A 24,141-nucleotide genomic window follows, 5' to 3' on the forward strand; every position below is an offset into this window, starting at 1 on the left:
CCTCCCTCTTGAACCTCCCTCCTACCACCCACCGTTTCCCACCTCTCTTAGCCATACCAGGGAACACACTGGAGTCGTGTCTAATGAGATGGATGAACCTAAATCCTATTATACAGAGCAAAGAATGCCAGAAAGAGAAAACCAGATACTATGTATTAACACGTATGTATGGAATCTAGAAACACGCAGTTCATGTTTAAGTCATTTAAAATAGAATAAGGGGAGCTTCCCCACCCCAACTCCAACCAGGAGTCTCTTTCACTTAAAGCATATCAGTCATGCAGCTTGTTTTCTGGGCACTGAGCCATCCTGTAGGGTGGGTATTATTTTTCTCATTTTGTAGATGAGGAATCCAGGCTCAGACAGGTGAAGGAAGCAGCTCAAGGTCACACAGCAGATCTGCCAGAACCGGAACCAGCTGTGGCTCCAGGTCCTCTGCCCTTTTTCACTCCCCTCCGCTGTTCCCTGCAACCGCTGCCACCCACAACCTGTGTCTCCCCTACAGGGAAACACTCTTTGGCAGGCTCTCCTGAAGCCTCTATTTTCTGCCCCACTGCAGGCTGCCCTCTGCTCCTGCTCATCTGCTCCCCAGTTCCTCTCTTGCCCTTTTTTGGGGGACTTTTCCAGGCTGTAAGGGCCCTGGCTGCCTGTGTGATACAGAACGTTGTGGTTCTGCACTAGTGGTACAGACTCTCAGGGTTATTTGTTTTGATTCGGGGTTCCTTAATAAAGGAACTGTTACATTTTAAGAGTTAATTTTTGTTTTTGTTGTTCATCAGAAAAAACACCCCTCCCCATCCCAGGGCTTCATGTCACTCCTAATCCTTGGGTGGTAGTCTAGGACAGGATCAGGTAAGAAGGGGGTCAGTAGTCGAGTAAGACCAAGGATGGTTTGTGGTCAGGAATGAGAGGCAAGAGGGCGAGTTAGTAAACAGATATTTATTGAGAGTCTGCGATATATCAGGGTCTGTTTTGGAGTATTGGAGCCTCTATTTACCAGGCTGTGCAGGAGTAGGAATAATACAGACCATGGCCTTGACCTCAAGAAACTGGCATTTCACTGAAAGCGCTTATATTCCAGGTGGAATCCAGTGTGGGCCAGGAGTGGGGAAAGTGTAGGATGGAATGATGATCACTTACAGGGGAGGTTTAGGGAGGGCATGAGGGCAGAGAAGTTGGTCTTGTAAATGTTTTGATAATCAAAAGAGGTAGGAGGTTTGGGGACTTTTGTTTTTGTTTATTTGATGTTGTTGTTGCTTTTGTGTTTTGTTTTTTCCTTTTGGACACTATGGTGCTTAGTCGCGCAGGCTTGTCCGACTCATCGCAACCCCATGGACTATAGCCCGCCAGGCTCTTCTGTCCATGGGGGATTCTCCAGGCAAGAATACTGGAGTGGGTTGCCATGCCCTGCTCCAGGGGATCTTCCCAACCCAGGGATCAAACCCAGGTCTCCCTCACTGCAGGCAGATTCTTTACCATCTAAGCCACCAGGGAAGCCCTTTGGACACTAAAGCACCAAGTACATAAGCTGCATCAACAACCTGCCTTGAAATGTCTGCCTTGTTCTCTTGGGGATGGCCCTGGTTGCCAATACCCCCTCCACGTCTGCTCTGAATGAGGACGGGCAATCACAGATGGGGCAGGGACTTTCCTGGTGGTCCAGCAGTTAGGACTCGGCACTTCCACTGCAAGGGGCCAGGGGGTAATCCCTGTAGGGGAACTAAGATCCCGTGTGCTGAGGCACGGCCAAAGAGATAATAATAATTAGATGAAACAAGATTAAACATTTAGAAAAAAATAATAATAGGTGGGGCGGAGGCTGCCTGGGGCTGCTGTCTAGTCTCCCCATGCAGACTGGTCCCTTCACCCTGAGCCGAAACACGGGCCTTTCCTCCTCCCCTACCCTCTCCCCTTCTCTCCCCAGTGTCTGCAAAGAAAGGGCAGGGCAGGCAGAGCAGACCAACAGAGAGGACATATTTCTAACAAAACAACCTCGCTCCAGTGGACTTATCTTTGGGGATCATGAATATTTTACTTTAAAATGAAAGCCTCTAAAAAATTACATTATTTCTGAAAAGGCTAGGGAGGAAAAAAAAAAAAGAAGAAGAAGAAGAAGTTGACAGTAATGGACAACTTTAATACCGCAGGAATGTCCAGGAAGAAATCATTTGTTCCAATGAGATTCTCATTTTAATCTTGGTATCAAATACCTCTTTAAGTGCCTCCGCACCAGGGGACAAGAGAAAAGGATGGAAAATGTGCCTGCCATTTGCCGAGGATATGTAACAACAGAAATAATAACTGCTGATGTGACTAGCATTTCTTTTTCATGTCTTTTTTTTTCTGATTACAAAAAAGGGAGTCTGCAGTGCTTAGAGTAGAAAATTTAGAAAATGGAGATGAATATAAATCAGAAAACAGGCATCTTTTAGGCATCCACTTGCTAACCAAGTTAACCACTTGCTAACATTTTGTTGTGTTATTTTTTTTCTTTGTTTATGTTTTGTCTATACCTGGGTTTCAAAAAATGTATTCTATGAAACTTGAGTGTCAGTGGGCCCTAGAAATGGGGCTCCTCGGCCGAGACGTTTGCAAAATGCCACGCGCCGTCTTCATGTACCTTTAAAATGTACATTAATTTATTCACGGAGCTGAGAAATTATACAGTCTGTTTTTTAAATCTTGTTTAACTTTGTTTAGCTAGTGTTTCTTGGTCTTGTTTAAAATGGGAAGCTTTTGTGTATGCACACAGGTATTTTATGAGACATCAAAGGACATATCATGTTTCCATGTTAGGAAACAGTCTGTACAGAGTGGGCGGACATAAAAGGTCAGCTAGTGAGCGTGCGAGGCTCTGCATGGGCTCTCTGTCACAACTGCTCCACTCTGCTGTCACTGTGCAAAAGTAGCCTCAGGAATAGGTGATGTGTGGGCCCCCAGTGCACGTGTCGGACATTTCGAGGTTACCATAAAGCTTCCACTGCTCTTAGTTCATTTGCGTCTCATGATATGCCTACTTAAATAAGGTCAGCCTAGGTAGCCATGGGATCAGAAGGGAAAACTGAGGCACCGCAGTGTCTAGCGCCCCATGGCAAATTGCCTCTGGGGTTAAGTAGAACCAGAAACCCACTCTTGCCTGTAAGGTAAAGGGGCCATGTGAGCTCTAGAGCAGAGAGAAAAGGGCAGCTTGAGGCTGAGGTCAGAGGCCAGGAAGGAAGAGGCCCGGAGGCGGGGTGCAGATCCCACCGTTGGCCCAAGAGGGCTGAGCTTAGAAGAGGGGGCCGTTCCGCAGAGCCCAGGGCTGCAGGGCAGGGTTGTGGGGTGAGGCCTGTAAACATGGGGCTCACGTGACCTTCTTCCCTCCCCAGGAGACATCAGGTACGACGAGGCCATGGGGTACCCCATGGTGCAGCGGTGGCGGGTCCGCAGCAACCTCTACCGCGTGAAGCTCAGCACCATCACCCTCTCGGCAGGTGAGCCCCGCCGTCCGCAGCCAGGGGGCTTGGCGTGATTCAGCACGGTCCCGGGGTGTGCCAGGGCCCATGCTGGCACTGGGGATGGCTGAGGAATGAGGCCTCGCCCCCTGCCATCAAGGAGCTCACAGGGAGGGTGGAAGGACAAGCAGACAGATGGTGACGGCCACACGTTGTAGGAGGCCAGTGCAGTAATGGGGCCGCTGTCCATTCTGGGAAGTCAGAGCGGCTCCTGGGGGAAGGGGGGCTCTGCACAGGCTGTGACAGTCTCGCTCACGCTTGCATTCTCGAAGTATTTCAGGCATGTGGGTTCTTCCAGGCACTGATTCCTCTAGTCTCTCCTGATTTCCTTTCCTGCCCATCTCCTCCTACTCAGCAATAATGCATCCCCGCCCCCCCCCACCAACACACACACACACACACACACACACACACACACACACACACGCACTGTTCACACTTTGCCCACATGAATCTTTCCCCGTGATAGGGATGGCTTATAATTCTCAAATGGGACATTTAGTTTCAGACTTCCAAGTCTCAGACGGGACTTACAGTTCTGAAAATGGGACATTTTCTCTCTTGGCTTTGTGACTCTGCATACGCCGTTCCCTCTGCCTGGACCTCCTTGCATATCCTGGGGGAGATGCCTCCCCCATTATCTGTTCCCCTGGGAATAATGCAGGGAATTCCCTGTGCTCAACTGCTGATGTTAAAGCACTAACAGGTACTTGATTCGTATCAGAACCCTGTCTGTCTCCTGCACCTCAACTCTGACCTGTGAACTGTGGATAGGGCTTGGATCCTGTTTATTCCTGTGCCTTATATTCCTTTTGGTTCTCCTTTTTGATGAAGGAATAAAAATTAAACAAAACCGGAAAAGGAATGGGTAATGGACTTTGGAAAGATGAGGCCCAAACTTGGATTTTTCTACCCTGACTTATTCATAACACTGCCACTGGGTTATTGTCTGAGTGTCTCCTGATTATCAGCCAGCTGCTTTCTTATCTTTTTTCTTTTCCAGTATCACTTTGTTCATGAGCACCATGGAACTCTTTAGCCTGGGTATTGGGGAAGTGTAAATAGTAATTATGGCTGACACCAGCCAAGCGCTTTATAATGTTTTGTATCTTGGGACTTACATCAGTCTCAAGAGGAAGGCATTCTTTATCCCTTTATTTTTCAGATAAGGAAAACAAGGGTCAGAGGGGTTAAGTTGCCCAAGGTCACACAGCTAGTAGGTGGCGGAACAGGAGTGTGTCGAGGATTTGATGGCAGTGTTGTCTGCCTAGAGCCACAGGGCCTCTTTGTGGTGTTCTTCATTACTGAGCAGAAATTGTCTCATTATTGGCTCTGTTGCAGTAATTGCCCCGTTGCATGAGTTGACGGGTTGGTGAGAGGGGCTGTTCTAGGCAAGCGCCCATTCTCTGAGCCTTGTCCTGTGTTCACCACCATCTACACCTTTCCACCGTGCTTGTGAACAACTGCCATGTTCCTGTTACAACTACAAAAGTGTATCTGGTTTAATTAATCAATAATGACGCTCCCGAGAACCCCCTTGTAAACCAAACGTTTGCAAATCGGAGCTCATTTTCAGTGTTGAAGAAACGCTTGCTCTTTTATGTCTTACTTTGATGTGGCGCGGAGTCGGTCGTTCTTATTCTCATAATGGAGTCGGTGCACCTGCCGTGTCTGGAAACTGTGGTGGGAAAGGATGCGTGTGCAGATTTAGAGACAAATGGGACAGAGCTTCTGCTTTCAAGGTGATGCCTGTTGAAGGTACAGGGAGTAGGTGCCCCAGGCCGGGATGGTGTGAAAAGCTTCTTGGGTCTGGAAACATGTATGTGACTCAGAGAGGAAGTGGAAGACCATTCCAGGTAAATGGTGGGGTGTGTGTGTGTGTTCGGAGTGGGGGAGAGATATAAGTGAAGAAAGTGTGATGGAAATGCCAAATCACATTCAGGAGAAATAAGAAAACAGATTTGGCCAGAGGTGAAGCCTAATGTATGTGCTCATGGGAGATGAGCTTGGAGCCCTGGGATACCCAGATAAGGTCACTGGGCTTTATCCAGAGCACAGAAGAGCCCGGAAGGTGTTAAGGCTCCTGAAAGCGTCGCTTGGTGACCTGCCTGCAGGAGGAAGAGGGCAGGGGGTCAGTGGGCACTGAGTGATGGCCGTGCAGGCCCTGTCCAGGCACTGGGGACTCAGGCCTCTTTGGCATAGGACTAAGGACAATGGAGCAGCAAGGAGGCCCTTGACAATGGCAGGAGAAAGAACAGACCATTGTTTTGGAGACAGAAAGGGAAGTGAGGTTCTAGGAAGCTAAGCCAGGGATTACATCTGAGGATACCGAATGTCTGCTGAGCCTGGGCTAGTGCCGCCCCTCGGGCTCCAGCTGTGGACAGTTCAGGCCCAGGGTAATTGGGTATGTGAGCAGTGTGTGCACTTCGGGGTGAGGACAGAAGTCGGTTGGCATCCTAGCTCCTCTGGCTGGAGGACCAAGGCAAATCACTTCCAGTCTCTGGCCTTTGACTTGCTTATCTACTGGACAGGGCTCATTATGGCTGGGACTGCAGGGCTGGACTGAGGTTAAACTAGACTAAGTGGCTGGGACATCTGGCAGCGTGCCCGCCACACGCTGGCTGCTCGGGAGACCGCAGCTTTGATTTTTCCTGATTGTGGCTTTTGGGTCGCCAGCGTCTGTCCTTCTTCTGCTGTTGGCTCCCTCTTGGTGGTGTCTCGTGTGTCCACCAGAGAGAGCGGTCTTTGCCAAGTAAGGGAGAGATACCATATGCACATTTGGCCGATGCTATGGTGAACAAGGTACCAGATCCGGACTTGCCATTTGCCGGGCGCCAGCCTCCCAACTCTGACCACCTCCACATGCTCCTCCTCTGTCCAGGCTTCACCAACGTCCTCAAGATCCTGACCAAAGAGAGCAGCCGGGAGGAGCTGCTGTCCTTCATCCAGCACTATGGGTCACACTACATCGCAGAGGCCCTCTACGGCTCCGAGCTCACCTGCATCATTCACTTCCCCAGCAAGAAGGTCCAGCAGCAGCTGTGGCTCCAGTACCAGAAAGGTAAGCCTGCAGGGCTTGCTGGAGGTGGTGGCCAGCTGAGACATGGAGGTCAGGCTGCTGGGGAGATAACTGAGCTCCCTGGGAGCCAAATCCTGGCTCTGCCACATAAAAACTGAGCGGCCGTAAGCAAGTCCCTGCGCCTCTCAGGGCTTCATGTTCACCGGGGATGGAATGAGGGACCGTGTGACGATTCCTCGGGATTCTTTCAGTTCGGGCGTTTTCTGAGGCCCCAGGGTGGACTCCAGAACTCTGGCCTTCTACTGAGAGTTTCTTGTCTCCCACTCTGTCCTCTCAAAACTGCTGCCAAGGTCAGGAGGCTGGGGAAACTGTAGGGGAGGGGAGAGCTGTCTCGTTGACACCTTCTCTCCGTGCTTCTTGGAAGAACCTAAGGGGAGCGCTGGCTCCTTTGGGAGTGACTAACTCATGTCTGAGAGGACAGTTTCAAGACTCTGCCATGGAGATGCCTTTACCCTCAGGCAGGGTCACCAGGTCTTATTTCCCTCCATTTCTCATCTATTTATCTGAAGCAGGAGACCAACCTCTGTCACTCCCCTTGGAAAATCTGTCCCCTTCTCACCTCAGTTTTCCCTTCCTGTGAAATGGGTACTTTAGCTATTCCTGTCTACTTCCTACATTAAAGGGGAGTAGTTTATACGATAACATTTTGAGAAAGGTGGAAATATGGCATACATACATTGTGTATTATTATAGCAGTTCCCTGTAGTCACAGGCTCATTTCACCGATGAAAAAATGAGTGTCGGATACGCCAACAAGTCAAGTGCCCTGTGGACACGTAGCTAATACGCAGCAGGGTGAAGATCACTTCCTGTTATCATTGTTACTATTCTTATCAATTAATTTAAAAAGAGAGGCTCTCGATCGATGGGAAGGGTGAGGAGTGATGTTAAAAATGGGCTTGTACCTTCTCCATGTGGTCCAGCCACATGGCCTCCAAGAACCAAACCAAGCGTAACTCATAAAACCAGAGAATGCAGGCGCTGGGAGGGGTCTGACAGTTCTCACTGGGCTCGGCACTCTCGTTTTGCAGCTGGGAAAACTAAGGCTGAAAGGAAAGAAGAGTCTTGCTCAGAGTCCCTCAGCCACCCTGGATAGGGCTCTCCATTCCCCGTCTAGGTCTTCTGCTGCCCCTCATCCCCGGCTGATGGAGCTCCTGCCCTTGTCCTTTCCGGAACCCTTCCCTTGGCACCCTCCACCCCGTCATGGTCTCGCACCGCCTTCCCTCCTGTGTGCAGCTGTGTGGGGCACGGGGTGGTTTATAGGCGCAGGGGAATAATTGAGTTGTCTGAGAATGGCTTCGTTTTATGGCTGTGACAATGACAGTCTTTAAGGAAGTGCATTAAATCAATAGGAGTCTCATTGTGCTACCCTATAAATAACGTGACACATCATTAGGCAGAGCAATAAGCTCCTGGACTTCGAAGTAATACAATTAGGTTATGTTTATAAAAGCCTTCCTCACTGTGGCCACGGAACTAATTTGCTTCATCCTGCATTTGGGGCCTGGGACATGACTCTCAGGCTGCACCCCACCCATAGCCTTCCTCAGCTGCTTCCAGGACCTGGACTTTTTCACTCCAGAAAATGCCATTCCTTGTCCAGTGGTTTATGACAAGTAGGATGGGGAGACAGGCAGACAGAAGCTGGCACAGCCACCAGGGGTCCCCTAAAAGACTCAAAGAGGTTTCCAGTTTGCCACAAACTTGCTGGCTGAACTTGGTCCTGTAGCTTTGCCTTCTGGGCTTACAAGGCAAAGGTACTTTTCTCTCCTCTCTCCCATATTGGCTTGCAGAACAGGACGATAGTGAAAAGTGAAAATGTTAGTCGCTCAGTTGTGTCTGACTTTTTGCGACACCGTGGACTATAGCCCACCAGCCTCCTCTGTCCATGGAATTCTCCAGGCAAGAATGCTGGAGTGAGTAGCCATTCCCTCCTCCAGGGGATCTTCCTGACCCAGGGACTGAACCCGTGTCTTCTGCATTGCAGGCAGTTTCTTTACCGTCTGAGCCAGGGAAGCCCCAGAACAGCGCAGTGACGCACTGTGTTAAGACGGCTTAACTGACCTGTGTGTTTCTTCCTCTCTGTCTTTACCTGAGGTGACATCAAACACTGTAGTTTTACTTTTTAAATTTGGAAGTGATGCTGGGGAGGAAGTGGTAGAGAAGCTGGAAACTTTTCCCTGAACAATGGAAAAACTCTAGACTTAGAGCGAGTTAAGGTGTGTCTCTTCTCTCCCCAGCCACCTCTGTGTCACCAACATCTGTATGTCAGCTATGTGTCACTGACATCTGTGAGACCAGGGCTCACTGGGGACCAGACCAGGATGAATCTGGGGTTGGAAGCTGATCGCTCTGGGGGCAGAGTTTGTGAGGAAGAGGACAAATGAGAACAAGGTCAAGTGGGACAGTTGTCGTTGTTTAGTCGCTAAATTGTGTCCAACTCTGCGACCCTATGGACTTAAGCACGCCAGGCTTCCCTGTCCTTCACCATTTCCTGGAGTTTGTTCAAACTCATGTTCATTGAGTTGGTGATGGCATCTCATCCTCTGTCGCCCCCTTCTCCTCCTGCCTTCGATCTTACCCACCATCAGGGTCTTTTCCAATGAATCAGCTCTGTCTCTTCAATCCCATGGCCTCTGGAATGAAAACCACAATCACAGAAAACTATCCAAACTGATCACATGGATCACAGCCTTGTCTAACTCACTGAGACTCTGAGCCATGCCAGGCAGGGCCACCCAAGGCGGATGGGTCATGGTGGAGACTTCTGACAACATGTGGTCCCCCGGAGGAGGGAATGGCAAACTACTTCAGAATTATTGCCTTGAGAACCCCATGAACAGTATGAAAGCCTTTTTCAAGTGGGACAGAAAAGATTTCAAGTCCTGGTACCTCTTCTTACATCCCTGTCAGGAAACCTCAGGCAAAGTAATTTCTAAGTTTCAGAGAGAAGAGACCAAATGGGGCGTGTATGACAACCACAGACATTGTCCAGCCCTTCACAGTGTACAGGCCTGCCTTTGGTCTTTCCATGTATGCCTTGAGGCAAAAAAGGCAAGATGACCCACCTCTCATCACTGTGAAGGGGGATCTGAACTCAGAAGTGATCGGGGGCTTGCTGGACCACACAGGGTGTTACTGAGTGAACTAGGGTTTAAATTCCAACCTGAGTCCAATGTCCCGGTCTTTCCAGGTTTACTAATTAATGGTGGGGCTCTGGTCGCTGTCGTGATCCAGACACTAGAGATCATGGAAGGTCGAGGGGGTTGGGGTGAATGTGCCTGATTGAAATATCTCCCATGAGAGCTTCACTCTCATTCCCATAAGTGCTTCTAAGTGTGCATTCCATAGAAAAAGAAAGTCACATTGATCACTCATTACCCTCTGGTTCACTGGTATTTCCTAAGTGCTTCTTCACTGCAGACCTTGTGCTATGTGCTGGGGCATTACAGTAGGTAAGACGTGGGTGCTGTCCACACGTGGGTTCAGCCTGTATGAGCCTTCCAATACTTTGTCATTTTTGTGATAGACTGTTTTATTTTTGAGCTATTGATAGGTAGCTGGAGAAAGGCAGGTGGCTGGCGTGCAGTCGGGACCTCAGTCCCCGTCACACGGTGGCCCGTGTCTTTTGTTTCATATGCGAGTTCTGATCAGTTGAGGAGTGGCTTGTCTAGACACTGTGTGGAGGTCACCGGGGTCATTAGAAAAGAACGCTGTGATCAATTAGCAGTATCTGCTCTAGATGCAGAAAGGGGAAGTGGTGGTTGACACTTACGTGTTGCTTCTGAGTAATAGGGCGAAGTGAAAGCTAGAATAACAGACCCAGCTTCTGATGCAGATTCCAGAGAGACACTGGGAATGCCAAGGAGGACAGGAAAGATCCAGGCAGGGAGGAGGGGTTTCCTGTCACCGAGCGGATATTCCGGGCATTCCACCAGTCTGCAGGGGCCTGGAGCGCTGGACAGGTCAGCTGGATGGTGCTGGCAGAAGCCAGGGACAGCTGGACCTCAAGAGGCAGCTAGAGTAGCTGAAGTCATCCCGGGAAACTCCCAGCCCAGGCGCGGTTCCCTTGGAAGCTCTTTAGTCTGCCACTTTCCCTCAGCCATCACCTGTGCGCCCAGGCCAGGCTCCGAGTGCCTTGTGAGGTTTTTAGTTTCTTGTCCCAGCTTAACATTTTCACTCTGTGCTGCTGTGTTCCTGATACACCTGCATTTTGAGAAGCTACCTTTCTCTTAATCAGGGCTTCATTTCCTTCTTTGACTTGATATTCATACACTTCCTGGCCGTGCCCTTGACACATGAGCCTTAGGATGAGGACTCTTTATATAAAGTTATGGTTCTTCTGGCTGTCTTGGATAAAGACTTCCTCGTTTGGAAATAAAAGACAAGTTTTGCAGTCAGATGGACCTTGGTTCCCATCCCTGTTTCCCTCTTACAAGCTGTGTGATGTTGGACGAATTGATTCACACTCTAAGATCGATTTTTCCACTTTTAAGACATGGGATCCAGTGAGAGCATAGACCTATCGATGATGACTCATCTAGCAACGAGCTGGGCCCTTAGTTGTTATCTTGATACAGTCCACTCCTTCCACCGGTGGCTGCCGCATCCACTTGGTAACAGTGATCTCACGTGTGTGTGTGTGTGTGTGTGTGTGTGTCTGTGTGTGTCTGTGTGTGTGTAGTGCACATGTGTGTCTACGGGGGCAGGGGGAGATGCAGCTACTAATTTACTCCCCTCTCTTGTCAGCTGACTTAGGACCAAGGACAGGGGTAGATTGAGAGGGGCTCCTGGGGTAGAGCTGGTGAGGGAGGGAGCCTTAAAGCTTTACTAGGAAGACATCAAAAGACTCCCCCGTAACCCTGCCCTTTTGTTATGCCCTTTTGTTATTCCCTATTCTGAAGGGATGGCGATGCATGCAGAAATAACAAATCTGGTAGGTTTCCTGAATTTGCAGTTGCTTCTTTTGCATGGAGAAAGTAACTATGGAAGATAAAGGATGTATGCATGGAAAGGAATTGTCCGTTCTGTGTGTGTGAGAGAGAGAGAGACAGAGCAGAGAGAGAGACAGAGAAAGACTGAGGGAGATAGGAAGAGACAGGAAAATGAAGAGAGACAGACACGGGGAAACCAGAATCCACAAAGAGAAATGGAGGGACAAAGTGGAGAAGCGAAAATGGATGCAACTAATGTCTTTCCCAAATTTAGAGACTCGGTGACCCTGCCGAAAGGACATCCCCTGTGTGAAGGTTGGACCTCTCTTGAGTTTGCATCAGGAGAGCCTATTGCATAGAGATGTCCCCACAGATAAATGCCTGTCGCCACCTTTAAAAGATGTTTTATCTCTATTATAATTTCCCAAGACTGTCCAAGGGAATGAATTTCTGCATTTCCATTTGAATTACAATGCACTTTTGAATGTCAGCTGAAGCATACCTAGATTACTCTTTAAAGGAATTCTGGCTGTTTGAAAGGCAGCCTAAGGGGTTGGGGTGGAGGAGGAGAAGGGAAAGATGTAGTCAAGTGACACCTCCTTTTGTCAGGACAGGGGTGGCCAAGGGGCTGATGGGAACTGGAGAGCTCTCCTGGGCCTTCAGTTTCCTGCAGGAACTTGCTTCAGAGATGCCAGCTAGACATGCAGGGGGTCGATCTCAGAGCTGAGACCTGCACGGGTTCCACTTCCCTGGTGATTTAACCTTCAGGGTAGGTTTCAATTCCCGTTTGCTTGCCCTTTCGCTAGCATTTGATGGAGTTGGCCACTTCCTGCTTGAGGCACCGTCTGATGCTTGCTTCCTTCGCACCAGGGAACTCTTCCTGACAGTTGCCCGCCTCCCTTCTGGCCTGTTCCTTCTCTGTCTCCTTCACAGGCTCGCTCTTCTCTGCCAAACAGGTCAGTGTGGTTTTGCAGGACTGCCATGGTCTCCGTGGAGACTCACAGCCATGCTGTCTGTTACCATCCCTACATGAATGACTCCCCCTTTGTGGCCTGCCTCCAAGCTTTCCTCTGATGATGTGCTCTCTTGCTAGCTCCCTGCCTGCCCAGACAGCCTAGGGGGTTCCCTGCGTTCTCATGCAGAGCTCCTGCATCTGTTTAGAGGCAGAGCCACAAGCCTAGAAGCCCTCAGCATCTCCCTCTCCCTTGCTCCCGCCCATTTCCAAGCTGTAGCAAGTCTTACCAATTGCAATTTCCAAACAGCTCTTAGAATTGCCCACTTCTCTCCACCTCACTGCTGCCATCATGGCTGGGCTGGACTCTAGCACTGGCCCCCTGCCTGGCCTCCCTGCATCCACCTGAACCCCATCAGTCCAGCTGCACAGCCCTGAGGACATGGAGCTGCCTGGGTTCTCCAAAGAGACAGAACCGTCAGGATAGACGGGTCAGTAGACAGATAGGTAGATAGATAAAAATATCTTTATTATATATAATATTCACATATACATGATATAGATTCATATGATGTTTATAATACATACAATATACGTGAAAGCTACATGTAACTGGTTCTGTATCTCTAGATATATACACACGGGGCTTCCTCAGTGGCTCAGTGGTAAAGAACCTGCTTGCAGTACAGGAGATGCGGGTTCAGTCTCTGGGTAGGGAAGATGCCTGGCAAACAACAGCACACACGCATATATATCCATGTATCTATATATTGCTTCCCAGGTGGCACTAGTGGTAAGAACCCACCTGCCAGTGCAGGAGAGGCGAGAGATGTGGGCTTCATTCATGGGTCGGGAAGATCTGGAGTAGGAAATGGCAACCTGCTCCAGTATTCTTGCCTGGGAAATCCCATGGGCAGAAAAGCCTAGTGGGCTATAATCCATGGGGCTGCAAAGAATTGGACACAACTGAAGCAGCAGAGCACGTGCACACACACACACGCACACACACACACAATGTTTATCACATAAGTCAATTTCTAACAACAAACCTCTTTATATATATATATAATGTTTACATTTTATTATAGTAGAAATAATATATATAATACAACTCTTAAGAGATGAGGGTTTTGATCCCTGTGTTGTGAAGATCCCCTGGAGAAGGAAATGGTAACTCACTCCAATATTTTTGCCTGAAGAATCCCAGTGAAAGAGGAGCCTGGTGGTCCACCAGGTCACAAAAGAATTGGATACAGATATCTGCACACCTCATGGCCCAGTCAAGTCCACATAATAAAATGAAGCATCATGGGATGTTTCTGAAGTGGAGAGTCCCATCATGCCTTCCTCAGATGCAGACTCCTGGGAGCTTTGTCATTGCCCTGAGGCTCATTTCCAAACTCCTCCCCATGGCCTCAGGACCTTCTCAGATCTGTTGTGTCCCCGTCAGCCTCCTTAGCCCCATCTGTCCCCATGCTCTGCCTTTGATTCGCACTGAGCCTCCTACCCCTTAACCATCATGTGGGTTGAAGTCTCAGCCTGGCCATGTTCACCTGTGCCAAGGTCCGTGTGCTGGTGGAGGTAGCTGAGTGTCCCTTGCCCCTCCCCTGGCCCCTTAGCCCATGCAGCTGTGTGTGGGATGGGCCTAGCTCCGGGCTGGTGTTTTTCTTGGAGGCGGTAGGAGGAGGTTCAATATGAGCTGGACACTCCGGGGCCTGCAGTACGCCAGAGGAGACAGCCAACTTAGTTCTCCTCAGAATCATGCAAAACGATGATACAGGATGTGGTTCATTAAATACAAATAGGCCCAGGAGACTGCTGTTTGCACCAGATGAAATTACCAAAAGAAAAGCATTTGTATCCTGGTATAGACTGAGTCCATCTGGAACGGAACACCCTTGTCTCTTTTCCTAACGGTGTGTCCTTCGGCCCCTCTGCTTGTGCTCAGCGCGGTGCGTCTCACAGAGCACTTCCATACACGGTATTGCATCCACTTCACTCCTCCCAAGCAGCCTGTGAGGTTAGGTTCCTATCAGCGTTTCACGCCTGAGGAAACTGAAGCTCAGATGGGGAAGATGATCTGTGGACGCTCTAGTGGAGGTGATGGAATTCCAGTTGAGCTATTTCAAATCCTGTGATGCTGTGAAAGTGCTGCACTCAATATGCCAGCAAATTTGGAAAACTCAGCAGTGGCCACAGGACTGGAAAAGGTCAGTTTTCATTCCAATCCCAAAGGAAGGCAATGCCAAAGAATGCTCAAACTACCACACAGTTGCACTCATCTCACACACTAGTAAAGTAATGCTCAAAATTCTCCAAGCCAGGCTTCAGTAATACATGAACCGTGAACTTCCAGATGTTCAAGCTGGTTTTTGAAAAGGCAGAGGAACCAGAGATCAAATTACCAGCATCCACTGGATCATGGAAAAAGCAAGAGAGTTCCAGAAAAACATCTATTTCTGCTTTATTGACTATGCCAAAGCCTTTGACTGTGTGGATGACAGTAAACTGTGGAAAATTCTGAAAGAGACGGGAATACCAGACCACCTGACCTGCCTCTTGAGAAACTTGTATGCAAGTCAGGAAGCAACAGTTAGAACTGGACATAAAACAACAGACTGTTTCCAAACAGGAAATGGAGTACGTCAAGGCTGTATATTGTCACCCTGCTTATTTAACTTCTATGCAGAGTACATCATGAGAAACCCTGGGCTGGAAGAAGCACAAGCTGGAATCAAGATTGCTGGGAGAAATATCAATAACCTCAGATATGCAGATGACACCACCCTTATGGCAGAAAGTGAAGAACTAAAAAGTCTCTTGATGAAAGTGACAGAGGAGAGTGAAAAAGTTAGCTTAAAGCTCAACATTCAGAAAATGAAGATCATGGCATCTGGTCCCATCACTTCATGGTAGATCGATGGGGAAACAGTGGAAACAGTGTCAGACATTATTTTTTTGGGCTCCAAAATCACTGCAGACAGTGATTGCAGCAATGAAATTAAAAGATGCTTACTCCTTGGAAGGAAAGTTATGACCAACCTAGACAGCTTATTAAAAAGCAGAGACATTACTTTGCCAACAAAGGTCCATCTAGTCAAGGCTATGGTTTTTCCAGTGGTCATGTATGGATGTGAGAATTGGACTGTAAAGAAAGCTGAGCACCAAATAATTGATGCTTTTGAACTGTGGTGTTGGAGAAGACTCTTGAGAGTCCCTTGGACTGCAAGGAAATCCAACCAGTCCATCCTAAAGAAGATCAGTCCTAGGTGTTCATTGAAAGGACTGATACTGAGGCTGAAACTCCAATATTTTGGCCACCTGATGCGGAGAGCTGACTCATTGGAAAAGACCCTGATGCTGGGAAAGATTAAAGGCAGGAGGAGAGGAGATGACAGAGGATGAGATGGCTGGATGGCATCATCGACTTGATGGACATGGGTCTGGGTGGACTCCAGGAGTTGGTGATGGACAGGGAGGCCTGGCCTGCTGCGGTTCATGGGGTCGCAAAGAGTCGGACAGGACTGAGCAACTGAACTGAACTGAACCCCAGGGAACTCGGCAGAGCGGGGATTTGAACCCAGGCTACTTTCAGCACGAAAGTGATCAAACTTGCTCATCCAGGTCTCCCAGAGCAGCCTTAGAGGCACTTCAGATGCTGGCATCAGACCCAGGGCAGCCGTTTGTGCCCCTCTCTCTCTCACCCAGAGTTGAAAGAACTTGGGAGAGCTGAGACTGGGAGTTGAGTGCCTGAGCTCCGGCAGGGGTGGAAGTAGTCTTCTTTATTCACCCCTTGCACAACTTGCTTCTCTATCTTAATTCAGGGGCAGTGCTATAAAGTAAAAATCCTAAAAAAAAACCTTGGATGCAAACTCCTAGGTGCCTTGTCATTGCCCTGAGGCTCATTTCCAAACTGTCAGGGCGGAGAGAGTCCTTAGCAAGAATCTAACCAGATCTGAGTTTCTCTTTATGTGTCAGTTATGGTCAAATGGTAGTGACTGTCATACTGCAGTGAACGAGATGTCCATCCAGACCAGGCTTGGAGGGAACGAATGCAGCGACCACTTGGCAGTGTCCAGTGTGGGAATGAGAGATGGCGACTCGTGCATAAGGTGTTCTCCACTTCCATCGAGGCTCAGTTCAGCTCAGTCGCCCAGTTGTGTCCGACTCTTTGCGACCCCATGAATCGCAGCACGCCAGGCCTCCCTGTCCATCACCATCTCCCGGAGTTCACTCAGACTCACGTCCATCGAGTCCGTGATGCCATCCAGCCATCTCATCCTCTGTCGTTCCCTTCTCCTCCTGCCCGCAATCCCTCCCAGCATCAGAGTCTTTTCCAATGAGTCAACTCTTCTCATGAGGTGGCCAAAGTACTGGAGTTTCAGCTTTAGCATCATTCCTTCCAAAGAAATCCCAGAGTTGATCTCCTTCAGAGTGCCTTTCCCATTCTACAGATGGGAAAGTTGCAGTCAGTGTATGTGATCCGTTCAAACCTGCAGTTGCAAAAGGGGAAGTTTCATAACCATCTGGAGACATTATTCTGCCTTTCTACACCTGAAAATCTACAGCAAATTCAAAGACTCCTAGTTGCCCAAGCCCCCCACATGCTCAGAGGTCACAGAGCCATTCATTTTGCGGCAGGCCCATTTTCGTACTTCTGAATGCACGCACGCACACAAAGGCGTGCACAAATACATCACTTCCGGAAGCACTGGAGACTGCCCCCATTGTCCTTCTGGGTAGATAGTGCATTCCGAGATTGACACTCTTATAAACTACCTACCTTGATTCTACTCAGACTGGGGCCAGCACACACTTAGTCCCCTTCACAGTTCCAATCCCAGGAGGTCCTCACAGGGACTCAGGGAGCGTGACTTTAGATAGGACTCCTCTCACATCAGCCTTGCCCTGAGAATGTGGAGTTCCCTAGAGATGAGTGTGGGGCTTTTGTTTCCTCTCTGCCTTCAGCTCCTTTATGAGAACAAAAGGGGCTAGAGAAAGCACAGATACACAGATGGAAGCTTTTGCTTCTCCAGGTCATTATTAGGAGGTCGAACCTCCCACCCTGAGAGCAGCCTCACTCAACAGATTCACAGCATGGGGTGTCTTCTATCCTTCATCGCTTGTCATCACCCCCCAACTTTCCACAACAGTGCTCTGAGCTCCTAGAAGATGCCTGGCCCTGCATGAGGTGCTGAGGTTGCCAAAGTGAATGAGACATGCCCCCGGCTCTCAAGGAGCTCATGGTCAAAAGGGAAAGATTGTCAGTAGGTGAACTGATAGTTACAGCCCTCTGGACAAATGCTGTGACAGGGAAGCCTAAGGCATGCGTGGATGTGTGCATTTGTGTGTGAGGGAGGGTGGGGGCGGGCAGGAGTGGAGGAGGCAAAGTAGGGAAATGGACCTCTAACCACCTACGATGGGCTGGAATGTTTCCCATGCTAAGCCCAGCCCTGGGGATGTGAGGGCGTGTGCTGTCTAGGGAGGTGAAGAGAGGTAGCCTGGGCAAGATGCAAAGCAGGCTGTGTAGAGCAGCCTACCAGAGTCTGGCCAAAGTAGTTGGGAGCAACAGTACCTGAGTCCGCTCAGGTGCTCCTGACAGATGCCCTTGGCTTCTTTGCTAGAACTTTGGATGTCTTTGCGCTTCTGCCTCCCAGGTAGGTGGAGAAACTGCCACTCGCTGTGTCCACAGCAGAGAATTCTCACCAGTAGGAGAGGCTGAACTTCCTAGGAATGCCTGAAAATAAGGAAAAATAAGGGGCCCATTTGGGAGGTGCCAGGGGAATTGTTGGAAAAGCATCTGGACCTTTCAGGGCTGTTATGAAGATGACAAGAGAATCATGTGGTTAATTGGTTCCATAGTAGGAAATCAATCAGAAATCAATCATTCTTGCCCCCTCCTTACCAGAGGTGTACCTTTCAGCAAATAACAGCATACAGATCAGGCGGTGTGTGAGTCACCTCTTGAGTTTGCAGATGTGACTTAGGGTTTCCTGAGCCTCAGTCCCTTTATTTTTAAAATGGGCCTAATCGTGCTCACCTCACAGTACTTGTTTTGAGAACTGAATGAATCAGTGTTCAGAAGGTGATTATCTCTGCACTCTACATGTAAGAAATGCTCAGGAAATGCTTGCTAGGATTATTATCATTTGTTACTGTGAGACAATCAAATTAGTGGTGATGCTTATTACAATTAGTTTTTGAAAGCAAAAAGCCTAATGATAAGAATTCTGTCCACTTCTAAGACCAGCAGCCTAATACGTAAGCCCTCGTCCTGCCAGACCTTCTAAACCCATGGCTGTCCATCTCTGGTTGATTTGCCAGCTTGTGAATTTGAGTCCTGGCTGAGCCTGGAGGTGGGAATAGAAGGCAGAGTCATCAGAAAGCACAGCCTGGAGCCCAGCAGTGGAGCACAGTGCTTGCACCACCGAAGGCCAAGCTTATGGTCGTTGAGGCTGTATAGTTGTGTGTGTGTGTGTTGGGGGAGGGATAACAGAGAAGTGGGCAGCAATGACTGATTTTCTGTTCCTACCATGAACCATTTAATCATACGCTCTCACATCATCTTTGTAACATCCCTGTGTTAGCTGCTCAGTTGTGTCTGACTCTTTGTGACCCCATGGGCTGTAGCCACCAGGCTCCTCTGTCCATGGGATTCTCCAGGCAAGAATACTGGAATGGGTAGCCATGCCCTCCTCCAGGAATGGGTAGCCATGCCCTCCTCCAGGAATGCTAGCCATGCCCTCCTCCTCTTCCTGACCCAGGGATCAAACCCAGGTCTCCCACACTGCAGGCAGATTCTTTACCATCTGAGCCACTAGGGACCCCAAAACATCCCTCTGAGGTCCAGATTGTTATCCCATCTTCTAAATGAGAAAATTCACATGGCTTGGTCCTAGGCCGTTTTCTATCCCAGGACTGTCTGACTCCAGAATCCACGTGTCCTCCTGCCCCGCTGTAACAACGGAATCCGTGTACTGAGAGCCACGACAGGGCAGGGGACTCAGTGGCACCTCACAGTCTCACTTAATCCTCAACACAACCCTCTAGAGCTGGTATCTTTATGCCTGGGAAACTGAGACTCAGAGTGGGTAAGATATATAGTCCAAAGGCACGTAGCTGGTCAAAGGTAATCCTTCCTGCCTTCTCTTCCTTCCATCTTTCCTTGCTCCAGTTCTCTCCCCACTTACTTTTGACTGTCATTTAACCACAGTGGGCGTTCCCACAAGATGGTTCTCTCCAAGAGGCATTTCACTTCCCACAAAGTAATTAGAAGCGCTTGGTCAGGAGGAAAGAGGAAAGAGACAGGCCAGCGTGATTCCAGGCTGCATGATGCTGGCTCACAGGTTCCAGACCCTTGTTTCCTAGCAACACCTTGGCTCTGGATAAGGGTGAAGGCTTTGAGGCAGGCCTTAGAGATGGCTTGGACCTTTGATCTGTTGGATCGGAGCTGGCCTTGGTTGTCTCATCTGACGCACCAGCTGTAGGCCCCAGGAGTCCCTCCTTAGGGTCCTTGGGATCTGCGTTTCTGTCTCTTCCCATTCCACAGGTGTCTAAGGAAATGGGAGACTCCTTTTGGAGCTCTTGGCTCAAGAAGTCCCTAAGGTCTGGGGCCCCAGTACCATTGGCATTTGCAACTAAAAATATCCTTAATTTAACAACTCTATTATTGATGAAATGGAGTCCCAGAGAGAGTAAGCAACTTGCTCAAAGAGAATTATACATTATTGACAGAATTAGGATTTGGATTGGATCCCTCTTCTCCCTTCCTCATCCAGGAAAGTGTGTTGAGAGGCAACTCAAGGGACCCTGTGTCCAAAGGTACATCCTTTTTTGTTTGTAACAGTTTTATTTATTTATTGATATCATTTACATAACCACACAATCGAAAGTGTCTCTTTGAGCCCTGATTTTGCATCAAGACAAAGTTTGGATTGAATTTCCAGAAGAGAACACAGCTTTTAATGGTTTTATAGTTGAGAAGATTCTCTATGGAAAATGAAATCTCAGGGAACCACTCACCCAACTTCCAACCACATCCCGTTTTTCTGTTGCAACAGTGATTTAGTGAGGCAGCTGGTGGGAGGAGCGGGAGGTGGCATAACCAGCTGGTGCTAAATGTGACCCAAATGTTCATAGATATCAACATATGAGCTAAGCTGACCCCCCGGCCCCCTGCCCTGGTTTTATCCAGCAACAGTTTTAGTGCCAGCTTTGTTTTGGGAACCGTAGGAGATGCTACAGATGCAGTGGTAAATTAAAACTCACTCTGCCTTCACAGAGCTCAGTCTAGCCTTAGAGAGAGATGGTAAACAAGGAAGTTATCATGCGATGCTACAAGGCAGAAACACAGAAGGTGGTGTGGGCACCTGACTCAACTGTGCAGTGGGTCTGGAAGGGCGCCCAGAAGACCTGGAGGAGGCAAGATTTAAGGGACACGAGAGGGTAGGGGGAGGGAAAGTGTTTCAGGCAGCATAAAAGCAAGCAGTACAAAGGCCTAGGAAGGGATGGAAGCAGTGATGAGATAAACCTAGAAAGATAAATAGCTGGAGACAAAATCCCACTGGATATACACCTGTGTTAGGATTTTCTTTTTTTTCCTTTTACCAGGATCACTTTAAAGTCATTTAAAGCTTTTATGTATCATTGTTAGCACCTACATTTTAAATCTGACTCTGGCTGGTGTGGGATTGGGCTTGACTTAGGATAGGAGGAAGTGTAGTTAATGGGGTGCTAGACTAAGGAAGGCTTCCCAGGTGGCTTAGTGGTAAAGAATCCACCTACCAGGTTAGATTCCTGGATCAGGAAGACCCCTTGAAAAAGGAAACGGTAACCCGCTCCAGTGTTTTTACTTGGGGAATCCCATGGACAGGGAGCCTGGCGGGCTACAGTCCATGGCGTCACAAGGAGTCAGACACGCCTTAACAAGTGGGCATGCAGGCAGATCAGTTAGGAAGCTGTAACAGTGTTTCAGGAGGAAAGTAATAGGAGCTGAACATGTCCATAGTCATGAGAAAGAAGAATAAAAGGGTGTGAAAAATACTAAGCTGCTAGTGTGATGAGAACATTATGATTGAATACTGGGAGGTAGGAGTTGAGAGGTGAGGGAGGCGATTAGAAATGGTGCCAGTTTCAGGCCTACGTGCTTTTGTCAATGCCCATGCTCCTTAAATGGAACAGAAGCACAAGAGCAGGTTCTGGAGAGCTGAGTTCAGTCTTAAATATGGGGAGTCTGTGCTTTCTAAGGAATGTCTTCACTGAACACACCAGCCTACAGCTGGCATGCCAACTGGCCAGATAAAGTGAGCACCTGGAAACATGTATCCGTCTGGTGATCAAAAGGAAGGTAAGGTCTGAAAAATGCAGGTTTGAGATCTAGTTGCATAGATTGTTGAAGTCACAGGGAAAAGATGAAAAACAACAGTACCTCCCAGCATAAAAGCATTTCTTCACTGGTGGCTCAGAAGGTAAAGAGTCCGCCTGCAGTGCAGGAGACCTGGGTTCGATCCCTGGATTGGGAAGATCCCTGGAGGAAGGCATGGCAACCCACTCCAGTATTCTTGCCTGGAGAATCCCCGTGGACAGAGGAGCCTGGCGGGCTACAGTCCGTGGGGTCACAAGGAGTCGGACGTGATTGAGCGGCTAAGCAGTAAGCACAGCATAAAAAACATAGTTCCTCTTTCGTAGCTTGTTTCTTTAGGGAGCTCTCTTCCCCCTGCCACACCCAGTATTGTTTCTGATGTTTTATTTAGAGAGGCTGTATCTCATTCAGAGAGGCTGTCCAGGCTGCCGATTATAGGCTAGCTTTTACTGGTGTAAAATGTATAGGACATTAGGAATAGACCTGGTATGTACTATGTACCAGTGTGAATTGATACCCCCATTCCATTGGGGGAAAACACGTGTCTGTGGCAGTGGCCACCGGACCAGAAGAGAAGAATGCATACTTTGAGTTTTTCCTTTGTCATTTGCATCTTTCATTTAGGTAACAATTAATTAGCCTTTATGGACGGTCCAGGGTATATGTGCCATCTGTGTGTGCATCATACATTTCTTCCAAGGTATCAGTCAATGCAAGTTTCAGTCTCCTAGATCCAGCCCCCAGAATCATGGATCAGGTGAGGTAGCACGCATGCCCACTCCCTCTTCACTCTTTGAGTGTAGTATTTTTAACTTTATTTCTAACATTTTTACAGAATCACTATATTTGTCAAACAAGTTTCAGATCCTTGGGTCTGAGAGATTTAGAGAGTCACTATTATCTTTAAGTGTAAATATTACCTGTCATTTCAGAAAAGCACCTAGTTTTATTCATGCTGTTGCTCAGAAATTAAACTTATACAGTTTTTAAATTTATCATGTTATGAAGTTGTTTTCATATTGGCTCTAAACATTTGTTGTCACTCGGAAGTAGGGGGATGGACTCCCAGCAGTATTTGGTTCAGATGATGAAATGGACGGTGCTATGCACACATACCAAGAGGACTTTAAAAGATCCGTCATTCGTGTAATGGAGCTTTCTGGGGGAAAGCAGAGGCAGCTCTGAAGCAGATACAAACATGGCTTTCCCCAAACAAGGGAAAAAGACTGGCTTGCTTTTCTATGATAGCAAGGGAGGTCGAGTAGGTCCCATGTGCTGGCTGATGCTTGCACGGTTTCAACATCCCGAGGACTCCCCAGGGTGCACCAGTGGTGAAGAACCTGCCTGCCAATAGAAGAGGCATAGGAGATGTGCGTTCAACCCCTGGGTTGGGAAGATCCCCTGGAGAAGGGAATGGCAGCCCACTCCAGCATTCTTGCCTGGAGAATCCCAGGGACAGAGGAGCCTGGCGGGCTACAGTCCATAGGGCCGCAGAGTTGGACACGACTGAAGCGATTGAGCACACAGCACCGGCACCAAAGATGGGAGAGTTTAGGCTTGATGAGAGGCTGGTGGGGAACAGAGTAGAGGGGCCCTAAAGCTGTCAGAGGTCAGGCATCAAATATAGAGTCAGATTTTTTATTATACTTCACCATGGATGTCTGATAACTGAAATGGGCCATGTTTCATTTAATTGAACTTGAGTGTGTTAAGTTCTGTGTATTAAATCTACTACTGAGGGCAAGAATGCCTTAGAAGAAATGGAGTAGCCCTCATAGTCAACAAAAGAGTCTGAAATCCAATACTTGGATGCAGTCTCAAAAATGACAGAATGATATCTTTCATTTCCAAGGCAAACCATTCAATATCACAGAAATCCATGTCTATGCCCCAACCACTAATGCTGAAGAAGCTAAAGTTGAATGGTTCTATGAAGACCTATAAGACCTTCTAGAACTAACACCCAAAAAAGATGTTCTTTTCATTATAGGGGTCTGGCATGCAAAAGTAAGAAGTCAAGAAATACCTGAAATAACAGGCAAATTTGGCCTTGGAGTACAAAAATGAAGCAGGGCAAAGACTAACAGAGTTTTGCCAAGAGAATGCACTAGTCATAGCAAACACTCTCTTCCTACAACACAAGAGAAGACTCTACATATGGACATCACCAGGTGGTCAATACCAAAATCAGATTGATTATATTCTTTGCAGCCAAAGATGGAGAAGTTCTATACAGTCAGCAAAAACAAGACCAGGAGCTGACTGTGGCTCAGATCATGAACTCCTTATTCCCAAAATCAGATTTAAATTGAAGAAAGTGG

General features: G+C 48.3%; 1 protein-coding gene across 3 annotated transcripts in view; it reads left to right on the forward strand.

The window, feature by feature from the left end:
• ASTN2 (astrotactin 2) overlaps positions 1 to 24,141 on the forward strand; it is a 1,032,871-nt gene that overhangs the window by 755,328 nt on the left and 253,402 nt on the right. For all 3 annotated transcript variants that reach the window (XM_042242803.2, XM_027964073.3, XM_060410801.1), the window contains 2 exons: positions 3,369 to 3,473; positions 6,376 to 6,555. In XM_042242803.2, the coding sequence (XP_042098737.1) occupies positions 3,369 to 3,473; positions 6,376 to 6,555 (285 nt within the window). The remainder of the gene's footprint in view (positions 1 to 3,368; positions 3,474 to 6,375; positions 6,556 to 24,141) is intronic.

The sequence above is a fragment of the Ovis aries genome, chromosome 2 (genome assembly GCF_016772045.2).
Source record: "Ovis aries strain OAR_USU_Benz2616 breed Rambouillet chromosome 2, ARS-UI_Ramb_v3.0, whole genome shotgun sequence".
In the NCBI taxonomy this organism is placed as follows: Eukaryota; Metazoa; Chordata; class Mammalia; order Artiodactyla; family Bovidae; genus Ovis; species Ovis aries.